At 37.8% G+C, this 16,390-nt stretch overlaps 1 protein-coding gene across 1 annotated transcript in view; it reads right to left on the bottom strand.

Moving 5' to 3' along the window:
- Positions 1 to 16,390, bottom strand: part of PDE11A (phosphodiesterase 11A) — a 485,178-nt gene that overhangs the window by 48,745 nt on the left and 420,043 nt on the right. The window contains exons 17-18 of the mRNA XM_036745320.1: positions 13,182 to 13,245; positions 1,413 to 1,487 (exon numbers count right to left, since the gene is read on the bottom strand). Coding sequence (XP_036601215.1) covers positions 1,413 to 1,487; positions 13,182 to 13,245 — 139 coding nt within the window. The remainder of the gene's footprint in view (positions 1 to 1,412; positions 1,488 to 13,181; positions 13,246 to 16,390) is intronic.

The raw sequence follows: 16,390 nt of genomic DNA on the forward strand, positions 1-16,390 counted from the left end.
CCACACATGCTTAGTATAGTGTCTGGCACATAGTAGGTGCTTAATAAACTTGTACTGATTGATTGATTGATCATGATTGATAAGCAGAACCAACAAATCTCTGTCCTCTGAGAACTCATTCTGTTGAATTTTCTAAGTCTTTTAATATCATTAAAATAAGACTGCCAAAGCCCAGATTTCCCACAAATCATAAGTACCTTCCAACAGCCAAATGGCTGCATTTACTTTCCTTCACAAAGGTAACTGGACTTGAGTAATGCCAGTGTGTCTTTCCCGCTGAGTTTCCCTATGATCTTGACTTGTATATTAGGATCTAGCAAGAGTAAGTTTTAGAGAGAAGAGTGCCTTCTGTATTGATGTCATGACAAGAGGATTCTTTCTGAATGTTCAGGCACAAAATAAGTATAAGGACACCGATCTTTCTCCAGGATCATTCCTTTTTGGGCTTCCAAGTGTCACTCAGACTTTAATAAACATCTATAATGCCCCTATAAGACAAGAGATGGTGTGTGTGTGGGAGGGGATATGTATTCTACATTTTTAAAACTGAGAAATGAAAAAGATGCCTTACTTATGGCAGTAGGAATTCAGTAAGAGGGAAATAACATTGAGAATGCCTAGTTCTCTATTATAATCATGTGCCTTGGTTTTCTCCTCCTCAAGACCAGAGACTTTGTCTTTCATCTTTTTTCTTTCTTTTAATTTAAAATTTGGAACTTAATAAATACCAAATAAAATAAGCATTTCCATCAACATAGTTGAGCAGAAAAAGATTAGGTGAAACTGGTTATTTATGGAAAGCTTGCTTTTCTTTTAAAGTATATAATATATTCAACATGTAAACATGTAACTTTCAAAGCTGTCTTGATTACTTGTGATTCCTTCTATTCTGTGCATTTAAAAGTGCTATTAAAATTTTTTTTAAATTAAAAAAGTCCTTTCTTTCCTTTCTTCCTTCTTAAAATAGCAAGGATTTATTTATTAAGTTAGTGCCACATATAGTGCATTGTTCTAGGGGCTGGGGATGAAAAATGAAAAATTAAATTATCCCTGTCCTCAAGGATCTTACATTTTACTTTATTTTCTTTTATATAAGTCAGGCAAGGATTTATTTATTGAGTATCACCTGTGTGCCCAGCAGCACCTTGCCTACAGTCCTAGATCTCTACTTCTGTTGACTACACTCCAGGGCTTTCTGGGTGCTAGGTTAATGCTTGCTGAGAAACTTTCTGCCTTTGTTTCCCTTACCCAGAACCTTGGGAGAAATTGCCCTTTGGCAGCCATGTCTAAATTTAGACTCTTAAGCTTTCAAGCCTGTTTCTCCCCATTTATTCACCCTCTTGCTTTCAGCTACTTGATAGCTGAGAGATTCATTTTCTGATATGGTTTCACAAAAATAAGAATAAACTTACCGAAGGTGTGAGTTTGAGCTCAGCTCTCTCTCTGTCTCCTTGTTCAAAGAACTCATTGGTTACTAGTTCAGCCACCTGGAAAACATCAGCATTTCAATTCTTTTCTGTGGACATTTTTAGTGAACAACAGAAATTATTTCAACCTTGGCATAGCTCAAGCTTACAACATCTACCTTCCCAAAGTAGGAAAACATGGCCATCTCTTACGTTTGGGGGCATTACCGAACACACCAATGATAATGCCTTTTCTATTCTTAACTAATCAAAACATTTTAAAAATGCTTCCTCTACGCAGCTACGTAGAGAGACTTTATCTCCATAGTCTTGCTTCCAGACTGGGGTTGAAATATCAGGCCCACACATCATAGGGTAGAACAGGCAAAGGGCCGCCTGTACTTGAGGACCTAGAGGGCCATATGTGGCCTCGAGGCTGCAGGTTCCACACCCCTGGGAATATCTTCTGGTAAAGAAATAAATCAAATAATAATTTAGGTAAACCATTATTATTTTCATATAGGTTATTTTACCTAATGGGTCATCCATAGCATATTTATATCTCGATTGTCTTCCTTCTGCTACAGAGAACTCTTCCAGGTGACTTCTCCCAGACTTATTTTAAACATACTGAGGCAATGATAACTACAGAGCATGCTCTTATAACAGGAGGCTATGAAGAACTAACACCTACCCTGTGGGTTTGGTGTATTATATAGCAGTCTTTTATAACACACCATCATCATTTTTTGTGGGAACATGATTTGAGATGTAGTCTATCCACATTCACAGAAGAGGCATTTTAGTACCAGACTGATCAAAATTTTACCCACAAGTTAAATTTGCTACCTCTCAGACCACATAAACACATTCCAAAGTTGAAATCTTTGGGTTATCTGCTCTTTGGAATTTCGCATGACATTGGTTCCCTTCCATGAGCATGGATGATTGAGAGTTGATTAGTTGATTGGAAGAGATAATTTTTCACCAAACCCTAGGGATAGTTTCTGGGAAATTTTGGTGTTATTTTAGTAGGGTAAGTGAGGTAGCATCTCTTTTCAATAATGTGGCTGAAGACTTATGATTAAAAATTCTGAAATGACTGAACAAAAACAAGAACAATGAGAAACATCACGAAGCATGGGGGGAAGCAGAGGAAGATCTCAAGCTTGCCTGGCTGAGCCAAGAAAGATCCCTGACTTCAAAGGAAGCAGGAAAATAACCCTGAAGTCCACATTCGTCTAGTTGTGCCTTGTTTACTTGAGCCTGTTCACTTGAGACTTTTTAAAAGATATACTACTTAGGTCTAGCAAAGTGAAAGGTACAGTAAATTCTGAGAATCAAGACAATCAATACACCTTTCACTTATGAGAGTTTTCTCAATCCTAAAATACTACTATAATTAAAAAAAAAAACCCTGCATACCAGAAAGCAAACTGAAAATGGCAAGTGTTCTGCCATTTACAAAAGCATTCTATTGCCTAGAAAGGACCTCAAATTGTATTAGGAAGTAGGATGGCCAGACAAGTCAGATACGACATTTCTAGCAAAAAAGTTTGAGTCAAACTATGGCATAAAACCATTTGAACTTTATGTGCAAAATATGTAGACCTGATTTTTCCCCTCTGCTTTTGGCTTTGCTCTCTTATCATTTCTGGTTCTGAATTTGTAAGCTATCATATCTTTTTTCTAATTATTTTTTTCAATTAATAAGCATTTATTTTCTGTCCCTTCTGACTCCTACCTACTTCCCTGAGGGAAAAAAGAAAAGAAAAATCCTTGATATATATACATACACACATGTGTGTGTATATATCTATATATCAAGGGTTTCATATATGTAAATGTGTATGTGTGTGTACATATGTATATGTGTGTATGTGCGTATATATTTATATATCTATATCCCTAGCTATCTCAAGGAAAACAAATTTCTACATTGGCCCAATCTAAAATGTGTGTCATACTTTATACCTGTTTCCTGCCCATCATCATTTATGCCACTGCTTCCCATTCGTATCCTGGGGCTCACTTCTTTCTGCCCAGCAGGAATAAGGTTTCCAAGCAAGGATTAGAGCCTCAGGTGCTTTGTTCCCAAACTCAACGAGGTTCCTCTGGTTGCTCTTTGATTGAGTTTCTCAACACAACATAAATTAGATGTGTTCATCAGGCCCCACAGAGGTAGGAATTCTGTGTAGATCTGTAGCCCCTGGAAATCAGTGGAATAAAAAATACCTGTTCTTGTTCTTTAGAGGGCCCCTGAGGATCTCCTCAGCACTTCTCCAACAGCTCGACTGGCACCACTATTTTGTTTTGTACTTAAAAACCCAATCAGGACATTAAGTGACTGCTGATTGAATTTTTTATTAAAGAAGGAAATTTAGATGCTAATCAGGCCTCAGGGGATCACTGGGGAAAGCCACATGCTGTAGTTATACTTGTGTGGGAAGATGGGTGGAAAGGACCCAAGAAAATTGTTTCAGAAAGGGGAAGAAAGAAGCATAATGGTATTAAAAATTCTTTAGGAATTCACTCGTAAAAAGTAGGTTCTACTTATTTATGAAAAATATTGCCTAAACTTTTAAAAATAAGCACGTTTAAAATATCTGTGACCATGTGATTCAGAGGGAAAACATGCACAGACAAAAAAGTGTGGGGTTTGAAGGCGTAATAACAGTTTAGATAAACACTGATTTGTTGAAAATTTTGTCAGAGAGAGCCTGAGCTCTTGTTTGCTAACACCTGATATTTTTACATATTTATCAGTAAAAACACAGGTTGTCGTGAAGATCAAAGGACACAATAATTGTAAAGTGCTTAGCACACTGTCTGGAATACTGTAAATGCTCTATATGTTGTTGATGTTCAGTTGTTTAGTCATGTCCAACTCTTCAGGACCTCATGGACCATTGCATGCCAGCCCTTCTATCCTTTATTATCTTCCAAAGTCTGCCCAAGCTCACGTTCATCTTTTCCATGACACTATCTATCCATCTCATCCTCTGCTGTCCCCTTTTCCTTTTGCCTTCAATCTTTCCCAACATCAGGGTCTTTTCCAATGAGTCCTGTCTTCTCATTATGGGGCCACAGTACTTAAGCATCAACTTCAGCATTTGTCCTTCCAAAGGATAGTCTGAATTAATTTCTTTAATTATTGACTGATTTGATCTCCTTGCTGTCCAATGAACTCTCAAAAGTCTTCTCCAGCATCATTCTCACAGCCATACATTACTGTTGGAAAAACCACTGCTTTGACAATACAGACCTTTGTTGCCAAGGCGATCTCTCTGCTTTGTTGTTGTTATACTAGCTATGTGATGTTGGGCCAGTCATTCAATCTCTGTTTGCCTAATTTTCCTCAACTGTGAAACCGAGATAACAGGGTACCTATCTTCCAGGGCTGATGCAAGGATTGAATTGAGATAATTTTTGTAAAGTGCTTTGTACAGTGCCTGGCACGTGGCAGGTACCATATAAAGGTTAGCTAGCGTTATTCTTGTTATTATCATTGTGGTTGCTGCTGCCTCTTGGTCTCTACTCCACATAGCTTGGAAATTATGAGAATTTTGTATGACATATATTAAAACATTACTCTCAAAGTTTTATGGACTAATATGATATCTGGGTGGTTTTAGGCAATAGTTCCATCTGGGATAATATTCTGGTTATAGTAGGGTTTAGTTGTTGGGTTCTCCAGCAAACTTTAAAGTCTATATTTGTAGTATGGAGATTTTCCATCTGTTAGTTTAGGCAAGATGGTGAGTTTCTGATGTATAATTATAGCCAGCAGGTCATGTTGTACTATGTATTCAGTAAATGATAAATTTGTTGCATCTTACTGTGATGTACTGCACAATTCTACTGTATCCTTTCATTATCTGCATTCATCAATGAGCTCAGGCTTCTTAAGTCTAATTCTTCTGTAATTTCTGGTGGAGATGACCTGATGCCGAATTGTAATCATTGACCTCTCCTGTCCTATAAACAAATATGCATGACTCAGACATTTACTTGACATTCTTTGCCAGCATATTGTTGGCTGATTTCATAGCTACCCATAAAGGGTCTTATGATTCCATTTTGGGATCTTAGTTGCTTCATAGGCTTCATCCAGGGTTAAACCATTAACAGATCCATTTGACAAATCATCGACATACACCTATTATTGACCTTTATTATTACTCAGTGATAGCTACTTGTTCTAAAAGGATAACTATGTTTCTAACCTATTTCTCAAGTGCTCTGAAAACATTAACATTTTCCTTCTTCCTTTCTGAGGAAGATGTGTTAATTTTCTGTAACTGCCATAGCAAGATGGGTCTTGGATTTTGTAAATATTGCATAGGTATTTAATAGGATTCTTTTCAAATCTCTAATAATCCATCTTATAGGTTTTAATTACTTTAAACACTAGTAAGTCTCTTAACATTCTCAGCCACAGCTTTCTCCTTGAGCTTAACTCTTGGTATCAAACCGGGAGGGGAAGACCCTCAGGGTTCCTGGCCAAAAGAGAAAGTTACTATTTAGTATTTACTTTCACTCTGTGCTAGGAGGGCAGGGATCTATTGTCTAATCTATGAGCTCCAGAGAGAATTGGGTTAAGGCTTGGTTTTTGAGAAAGAAATCTAGTCATTAAACCCAAAGTTAAGGAGGCAGCCTTCAGCCATCAAAATGGAGCAGGGAGAGGAGGCATAAGCATAGGCAGAGGCAGAGGCAGAGGATACTCACAGGTTGTGTTTGTCCTTCGTTCTCGAAGAGGACCATGACATCAGGAAAATGATGACATGACTTGCAGTTGACTTTGATCTGAGTGAGGGAGGGCTGTGCAAGGTCACCAGCCTCACTTTCTCCTCCAGAGCCCCAGTTTAATTTTTTTTTTTGAGTTTTGATTAAAGGGGCCATCCCTTAATTAACTTCTTAAAGAGGCTTATTCACTGAATAGGCATTACCTCACTCAAAGTAGAACCTGAAAAGACCTTAGCCAGGGTCTCCCAATGCATCCTGGGTCATCTCCAAGCATCCTGGTGAATATCAGGCCACTGGACCCAGATGGCTCTGGATCAAAGTCTGAATCAAAGTCAACTGCCATCATTTCCCTGATGTCATGGTCCTCTTTGAGAATGAAGGACAAATGCAACAACCCAACAATAATTCTTGATATGTCTTACCTATGGGAGACTAAAACTTGGCTTTATCCACTGGTTCAATCTGAGCTCTGCGTTCAAGTTTGAAGCTGTTAGTGTCTATCTTTTCTTATGGTACATTGCAAACTTTACACTTATTGAGTCCAAATGACATTTTGATATCTTCAGAGAAAGAGTTGAGTTCACAAGATGAAGAAACTGCATGATGTTTTTTGGTGGAGCCATATAACTTGGATGTCGTCATTGTATATCAAGTGCTCAGTAAAATGTTTTGGCTCAACTCCTTTAACTTAGAAGTGATGCTCACTTCTATTTAGTAGAGATAACTAGTTTAAAGCTAAGAAGAACCACAATGAGATTAAACTTTCCCCCCACAATACCATCTTTTACATGAATTGTTCTTTACCTCATTATGTTGATGCCATGTTGTAATTGGAGAATAGTTTTCTACATGGGTATAAATGTTCTAGGGTATCACTATACTTGCATCTATTTTATATATTTTCAATAAATGAACAATTTATGAGGATGGAACTGAGTCAAGGGCTTGATGATAATCAATAAAGGCAGTATAAATGTTATGGCTGTGTTTAGCCGCTGGTTCAGTAATTGTTGCTGTTCACTCATTTTGCAATGATGTCCAACTCTTCATTTGGGGTTTTCTTGGCAAAGACACGGGAGCAGTTTGCCATTTCCTTCTTCAGCTCATTTTACAGAGGAGGAAACTAAGGCAAACAGTTAAGTGACTTGCCCAGGGTCACGCAGCTAGCGAGTGTCTGAGACTATAATTGAATGCAGGTCTTCCTGACCCTAGGCAGTACTCTATACACTTCACCTCATTGCCAAATTGATAAGTTGCTCCTTCTACTCCGGGGAATTCTTGTTGAATATATTATTTTCTTGTATTTCTAGATTTGTTTAGTGACAGCAAGTGTGAATGCTTTATGTAAAGTACATAAATACATAATTGGCCTATATTTGTAGGTGTCATTGGTGTTCTCACACATTTTGGTAACAGAAATGAGACATTTCTTATTCAGAAGAGTGGAATCAAATTTGCCTCAGAGAAGAAGCTGACAGTGTTTTGCTAGTAATTCATATGACATAGTGAAATGTTGAGCCAATTATTATGCATATTATCTAGTTCTAGCACATTCAGGATTTGCCAAAAAGCTAGAGTTTCAGTTACTTTCCTTGATGTAGCTCTTCTGTCATTCGTTATATTAACACTTCATAAGCCTTCTGTTTCAATAAGTAAATAAACATTTGGTAAGTGCCTCCTACGTGCTTGACACTGCTAAGCACTGGGAATATAAGTACAAACAAAAAGACAGACAGTTCCTGCCTGCACGGATCTTCTAATCTAAGGGAAGGAGACAACAAAGGAATCTGAAAAGGGTGGGGGTGGGGAGGAGGGAAGAGTACTGAGGGATGGAAACAGAGGAAGGTACCCAGCACTGGAAACATGATGGAGAAGTCCAAAAGCACTGTAGCTGGTGGATAATGGGGAGAAGACTGTGCTGAGCCCCCTTCTTAAATGGAGGCCCTGGAGCCCATGACTCTGTCATCAAGTCAGAGGGTATTGAGGTGATATGAACAACGAAAGCTGATTCAAAGTTTCATTTTTGATCCAATTTGCATTTTCATTGTATTAGGTTTCTTATAACCCTTTTGTAACTATGTTATATGGTGCTAAAGGTACCATTGATCAAAAAAAAAAAACCCAGCCCAACAACCACAACAAAAAATGTCACGAAGCCCTTGCTTATAAGGTTGGTTTTCAATTTTGTTATGAAATAGTACTGGCATATAATGTTGACCAAACAACTTCCATATTCTCCTTTTTTGAGGTTCTCTTTCTTCTCTGACTTTTTTGCTCCTTGTCTCTGTAACAGATATTTTTTAAATAAATTATGTTTACTTTTTTATGTCGTTCTTTGCACTGCTTTGATTACTTGTATCTCTTAACTTTTGCTTTCAATTGCTAATTAAAAAAATCTAGAATTTCTGATATACTTTTGTTTTCCAGAGTCCATTTTACATGTTTCTCTTTTGTTGCATTTAACTGGATGGCATATAATTCAAATTATTTCACTGTGCACAACAGTTAGCTATCAGTGTAACCTTAAATTGTCTTTCTATAGGTCTTAAACATCTTTGGTCAAGTTGTTTCTTTCATGGTGATGTTTTACCCGTGTCTTTAAGGGTATTTTCTTTAAGAGTATTTCTTGATAACTCTTCCTTTCCTTTTATGGTTCTTACCAGAAAAACAGCTCCTGCTTATACCATTACACACAGGTAATAAAACATTTTTGTACTTTCTGTACAATACTGTGGGAGGACAGTGAGAGCAAATTCCAGCTTTCAAAACTTTCTCTGTTTTGGTTAGTTGTTCTGCTTCTTGGAATCATGCCAAACTTTTTAAAAAAGGGACTTTTTGATATTTCAGTCTAAGCATACCCGTCCACTTTGGTTATTAGGTAGATTTCTAGAGTTTGCATTACATGAAGATTTTCCAATGCATTTCCCATTCTTCAATTTTTCCCTCTTCAGATTTAAAAAAACTCCTCCAACTCAGCTCTTATTTTATCCAGTCTGGGGTGAGGAAAGAGATTACTTCTTATGATGGCCTTTTATCAGTTCTGTAGTACATTGCTGAAAGTACCATTGACAAAAAGATCAGTTTCCAATTTTGTTATGAAATATCACTGGCACATAATGAAAACTTTCATCTTTGTTAGTCCAGTTCAGGGCTGTCCAGTTTTAGGTTATCTCAGGGCTGCGTTAAAATAAAATAATTATTCTTGGGCCGAACCCAGAATAAAAAATACAGTACACTAGAAAGTGGGGAACATGCGTCATCAATATGACAGGTGAAGGCATGAAGCGCAAAAGCAAACACAAAACAACAAAGTGACAACACCACAGTATAAAGGTAGGTGCATACTGACTAGTCTGCATCATACAGAGGGAACGCATCCCATAGATCGATTGAAAATTCCATGCGATATATTCCATCTGTAATATGGAACTTATTACTTAAAACACCAAAGAAAATTAACATCGACCAGATTATTTATTAGTGATGGAATTAAAAAATCTAATATGCATTCCATGCAAATTATTATTTTATTTTTTCTCTCGTGAAAAAGCCCACAGTTGGGCTGCATAAAATCACACTGCGGGCGGCCCACGGGCCATATTTTGGATAGCCCTGGTCCAGTTCATGTGCACTTAGGGTTTGTCTGCTTTAGTGGCAAGCAACATTTGCACTGAAACACTTCCAACTTCAGTCAGGATATTGTTATGTCTGATGGGTTCCAGTGTCCTGCCTTGTTGTGGTACTAGAACAGGAAGAAGAACCACTTGCTCACTCCATTGTCCTCAGTGTCTATCATCATGATTGTTTGGAGTAGGCCTGTATCCCTCTGATGCTCTGTCTGTATCTTTGACTCTTAAGGACCGTGTGATATACATTGGCCAATGAGATAATAGACCCCTAATTGTAACTGTAACACTGTAACCAGTGTTGCAGGTTTCCTAAAAATTATTATTACTATTATCTCTTATTTATTATTGTTGTTCTCATTCTGTTCATCTTAGACTCAATGGAGTTAAGACAGACATGGTCCATGGACAAGTGACCATCCTAGTATTCTTCTTCATGTTTGATGTTTGGCAGACTGTTGCATGGGTGGATAAAATAATTGCCTTTTGTAACTAAATAATAGCATTGTGATATAAGCTCATCTTTTGTTTACTTGATGAAAGCTTCTTTACAGGGAGAACAAAAGGGATCATGCATACTCTATTCTCTTTCCACATGGTTTTGATTCATTCTGCTAGTTCTCTATGTTTTAGGAACTTTTTATTACATATAGTCTGGAGATTATGATTATTCAATATAATGACATTCATTAAAATATTATCCTTAAAGTTTTGAGGTCCAATGTAATAACATCTGGGTGATTGTGGGCAATAGTGTGTCTATGGTAATGCCCTGGTTGCAGTACTTATTAATTTGTTGAATTCCCAAGGATATTTTTGGATTTGGATTTGTAGCATGCAAAATTTCTACCATTTCCTTGCAAAATCTGTTTTGATCAATATGTCTGGCCTCCTTAAGGATGAACTTTTTGCAATTTCTGTAGCAATGACCTGATCTTGTGTTACTATCATAAATCCCTCCATTTATGTAAACAAATCTGTTTTAATCGACCGCTTGTTTGATGCTTCTTTGTTGGTTCAGTTATGTGAATATTGCTAATATTGACCATGGTGGACCATTAGATTCCATTCTTGGCTCTCAGCCTTTTCCTAAGCTCCATCCAGAGGGAAACCAAGACAAGTTACTTTTGCTATATCCAGTATTCTATACGTATTGTCAACCTTTACTATCACCCCATAAAGTAGCATCTTTCAGAAGTATTTCTGTAAGTTTTTAACCTGTTTCCTTTCTTCCTTTTTGTAATGAGGAAATGTTAAGCTTTCTATAGCTGCCTTAGAGTGATGAGTCCTGTGTTTCATTCATTCTGATTAGGCTTGTGTTTAGATATTTTCTAATTTCATCATTCATTCATTTTACTATTCCAAAAGCATACTTTAAGACTGACATTGCCAAAGTGTGAATTACTCTCTGTTTTCTCATTATCATTCTTTAGCATCGGATTCCCTCTTGTGATGCTGTTAGACTGCCTTTGCCTCTATTATACCATTTATTTCATCCTCCTCTCCTACCTTTTCTTTTTGTTTTACTCAAGGGAAGTTACTGTCTGTCCGTTTCGCCAGACTGAAGCTGAATCTCGGAAGCCGAATCATTTCCAATGCTATCACGTGCCAGGAATAGCCTTCTTCCTCTATGCTACTAACCTATACACCTCTCTTCTCCTTCAAACAAGAATCCTTAGCAACCTGGGAAAGAGTAAAAGCAAGGTGGAACCAAGAATCTCATTTCCTTGAGATCTTTGCATATCAATTGACTTTTTTTATTAGACCTAATTCTCAGCCTATTTCATCACCTGCAAAATGGGGCCAAGAAAATCCACCTTGCTCACAGGGTTGTAATGAGGATTAAGTGACACTGCAAATACATATATATATCACACATATGTATGTATGACTATGCTGGGCCAGCTGCACTGTTTGAATGCCAAAGCTATGTTTGCCTAAAAGACTATTTTATGGAGAACTCACACAAGGCAAGTCACAGAGAGGTCAGAAGAAGTAATACAAAGATATTTTCAAGGTGTCTCTGAAGAACTGTGGAATTGATTGTGAAACATGGAGACACTGGTATAGGACTGCCCAGTATGGCGTGCCTGCATCAAAGAAAACACTGTTCTCTATGAACAAAGCAGAATTGCAGTAGCTCAAAAAAGTGAAATGCACAAATTTAGAGACATCTCCACTCCAAATGTTCATATGGACTATTTGTGTCTGACCTGTGGTAGAGTATTGCGAGTTCATATTAATTGGATCAGCCACACCCAGACACACTGTACCTTGACCGTGACATAGTGATGTCATTTTGGTCTTCTTTGAGCATGAAGGACAACAACCTATGTTTATATGGTGCTTTGCAAACCTTAAGTGCTAGATTAAAATTTAACTATTATTATGCGTGTGATAGACTCTCAGTTTGGAAACTCCTTTCACTAATACAATCAATAATTCTCTCTAGCATATAGTCTTGAGCTGCCTATTGGTGCTGACAAATCATGTGACTTGTCCATGGTCATATAACAAGTATTTCAAGGGCAAGGCTTGATATTAGCTCTTCCAGAATCCAAGGATAGCCCTCTCTCTACTATACCAGGTTATACCCTACTTAATCCACCTTAAACATGTCAGACTAAAATTAAGGGAGAAACACAAAAATGTTAAGCATAAAGTTGTTCAAAAAGCCATATTTGCATTTTAAAAAATTTCTTTTAAAATGTATCATACCTTAAAGTGCCTTATTGCCTTTGAATGTGGATGAGAAGATACTGAACCAAGGATTATTTTTGAATGGCATTCAGTCCACAGGAGTTACTGATTATTAAAGAACTATTAATTGCTACAGAAGATGAACTGGTCAAGAATCTTAAGACTGAGATATGACTAAATCTCCGAACAAAATTTAAAAAAAATAACACTTTTGCTATAAAGCTAACATGTGGCTGGTACATGATGGGGTAATTCCTGATTTGTTTTTCTGATTAGATTAAGATACTTTATACATAAGAGTCCATGATCTCTAAGTCTTTCTTAAGGGAAAAAAATAGCATGGCTACCTTACTAGACATTTTAGACATTAAATAAAATTGGAGAATTTTAGCATCTTAAGATAAAAATAAATATCTGTCAGTTTGGGGATATTTTTAAAGGTCTTAAAAGTCAAAATGATATTTTAATTCATTACATAAAAATTTCCTGTATTGTCTAAATATTGTTCGATGGTATTAAGCTAAGAAAAAGATTATGTGGCGAACTCTGCCTTGCAGAAATCTCCTGCTATTTTTTTTTTATGTGCACTATGTTAATACTGATATAAATTGACTGCTGTTTTGGTCCCTTGTAAGTCAGGGCTCTGGGAATATTGTCCCACCAATACCTCCTCTGCTCAGCTTGGCCATTAATCATGACTTGCCTGTCTAGAGATCTCCCACGGTTTGGTCACAGCTCCAAGGTCACAGGCTGTCATTAGCATTGATCTGCAAAACAGAGCCAAACAAAACAGGCTGAATAATCTTTTGTTGCATTTCTAAATACACCCTTCCCCGATACATAAATAAGTAAAATAAAAAGGAAAAAAAAAAGAGGCCACTTTGCTCCTTTTTTTTCTCAACGAGAGGCAGCACAGTTTAATGTCGCCCATATTCTGCAGTTCCTCCATCATGCCCACCTAGGCAGACAAAGCTGTCACACATCGAGTGACGGCCATTTTGTTTTGCCTGCAGCAGCTCAAGACGGGCTAAAGACTACTTCCTCCGCAACTGCAGAAACCAAAGTTTATTTTTTTTAAATAATTTATGAGTTAAAAAAATATGTTGGCTTTTTGTTGTTTTGCAATGAACAAAGAAGCCAGGCACGCACTACCGCATTCATAACTGATGAACCCGTTTGCCAGCTTATTATAGGATGATGGGACTCTGGGAAAAAACAAAAACAAAAACGAACAACATACTGAAGAGGCAGCTAAAAAAAAACCACATAAAGAGCCCCCCTTTTTTCCTCATCTGCTATATAAAGCCAAGATTTATAATAAGAGTCTCATTGTTTCACTATAGTTTATGACTTGGTTATGACCGTATTTTCTAAGCATTAGGAAGAGGAAAAATATTCATCTATAAAAATCTTCCTAATGAACCACACAAAAATGCCATTCTTGTTTTCAAAAACCTTCAGTGGCTCCCCATTGCATGTTGATCAAAGTATAAACTCCTGATGCAGGTATCTGGATCTCCTCCATCTGGCTACTCCCTATCTTTTTCAGTCTTCTATCATACTATATTCTATGTTTTAGCCGCAGTAGGTTATTCTCTGTTCCCATTTTTGTCCCATCCATTGCTCTGGTGTCTAGGATAATTTACCCCTTCCATCTCTGCCTTTTGATGTCTTGCCCTTCCTTTAAAATGGGCTCAGCTAATATACCCAGGGGTGTGCTGATCAATGCTTAACGATTGGCCCTTCCAAAAAAAATGTAGGGATACTCTTTAGTTTAATACGCATTATTAGCATTTTCTCTATCTCCTCTTAAACCTACAAAACAATGAGTCAAATACTGATTTACACATTTGCTGATTTCCGAGGTGTAACTGCTCATACCAAAAATTTAACAATTGGTTCTCACAAGCTAGTTTGAGGGTACCCCTGTAATATTTCTCCTGACCTTTGACCCTCTAGTCATCTAAGGAAGATATTATCATTGAGTGTGGTTCAGCGCAGCTGGATCTGGAGTCATAGGCCTTGCTACTTACTATCCATGTGACCTTAGGCAAGTCACTTCTCCTCTTTTGACCTCAGTTTCCCCATCTGTAAAGTGAAGGCTTGGATCAGATGATGGGGAAGGAAGAAGCCTTGATACAGTATCTGGTGCCAGGTACTGTGCTAAGTGCTATATAAATATTGTCTCCTTCGCTCAGATGACCTCTGAGGTCCTTTCTAGCTTTGAGTCTATAATCCTAGGATCCTTAGATTTTTTACAGAACATTGCCTGAAAACTCCCTTGACCAGATGTTTGATTCTGATTAAACTATGCTACCTTATGGACAAGAGCTCATGATTGCTAAGCCTAGCCTAGCAGAAATCAGTTCTATCTTCTATCATAGGTATCATGTTTTCCATTTCACTATTAGATTATAAGATCTTTAAAAGCTCATGTTCATGTTCATAATCCTAGAATCTAGCATAGTTCCTTGCACATAGTGTTTAATAGATGTTTATTGAATTGAATAGAAATCAATTAGGTCAAATATATGTTTATTGTTCTGTCATTTTTCAGTCTTGTCCAAGTCTCTATGACCCCATTTGGGGTTTTCTTGGCGGAGATACTAGAGTGGTTTTCCAGTTCCTTCTCTAGATCATTTTACAGATAAGGAAACTGAACCAAACTGGGTTAAGTGACTTACCCAGGGTCACACAGCTAGTAAGTGTCTGAGGCCAGATTTAAACTCAGAAAGAAGAGTCTTCCTGATTCCAGGCCTGGTGCTCTATTCACTGTGCCACCTAGCTGCCAGAATACATGAGGTGAATACTTGAGGAAGCATCCATGAAAGTGCTAAGATGTTCCATCATAGCAGAGAAATGACCCTGAGAGACGGGCCTAGTAACATTGGTCAGGACTTTGCCCCAGGCGCCAAAATCCAGATAGCACATACCCCATAGTGCTCCTCTGCCCATGGTAGAACACTGGCTACCCAACCAGCCTACTTCCTTGCCTGGTCCCTGTGCAACTGTGCCCAAGAATGCTGGGGCTGTCATATCCCTCTTCCAGGGACCGCCATCATGCACAATGCCTGGGATCAGCCTAGTTTCACTAGGGATAATATATGCTACATTCATAAAACAGAGATAGTCCATCCTTGTGATACGGATTATTACTGTTAACAGCCAATGAACCAAACAGTTTATTTAATACCTACTAGAAGTAAGGCACCGTATTAGATACTGTAGGAGATGGTCCCTGCCTACAGAGAGCATGCCTTCTAGTTGTGAAAATAAGAAATATAAATATAAAAATATAATTAATAATGTAAGGAAGTAAATGAATATGAAACAAGCAGAAAGACAGTGCTGTATGAGTGGGGATGTTTGGAGCAGAAGTAATCACTTGGGCAAAGAGGGATTAGGAAGGGAAACTGAGTTGGGTCTTAAAGAATGAATAGGTTTCCAATGGTCCGAGAAAAGGAATAAGGGGATTCCAGATAAGAGAATAGTATGAGGAAAGGTATAGAGGAAGTAATACACAAGATGCCTTGGGGACAATGAGTAGAATATTTTGACTGGGGCAGGAGATGGTGAGGTTCACCTTCAGGGCAAAGAGAGGACACCTTGGAAAGGAACTTTGGGGGCTTTACTGGGTGGGACAGAGGGAACCACTGAATACTGCTGAGTAGGACCCTGACATGATGAAAACAGTCCATTCCCTCCACCAAAATCATCTTGTGTTATTCAAATTTTCTTTCCTTTACACCTGAGGGTCTATCTTCTGGCTGTTTGCAAAATTTGTTTTTATTATTACAATTGTTAGGTTTAGACTTTCTGAAGGAGATTTCTTGGAGCCTTCACACTCTGGGGATGCCTCTGCCCGTGGTCCTCTCCTGCCTGGTACCACCATTGAAAGAACTGCCCAGGCCA

Source organism: Trichosurus vulpecula, chromosome 2 (assembly GCF_011100635.1).
Source record: "Trichosurus vulpecula isolate mTriVul1 chromosome 2, mTriVul1.pri, whole genome shotgun sequence".
In the NCBI taxonomy this organism is placed as follows: domain Eukaryota; kingdom Metazoa; phylum Chordata; class Mammalia; order Diprotodontia; family Phalangeridae; genus Trichosurus; species Trichosurus vulpecula.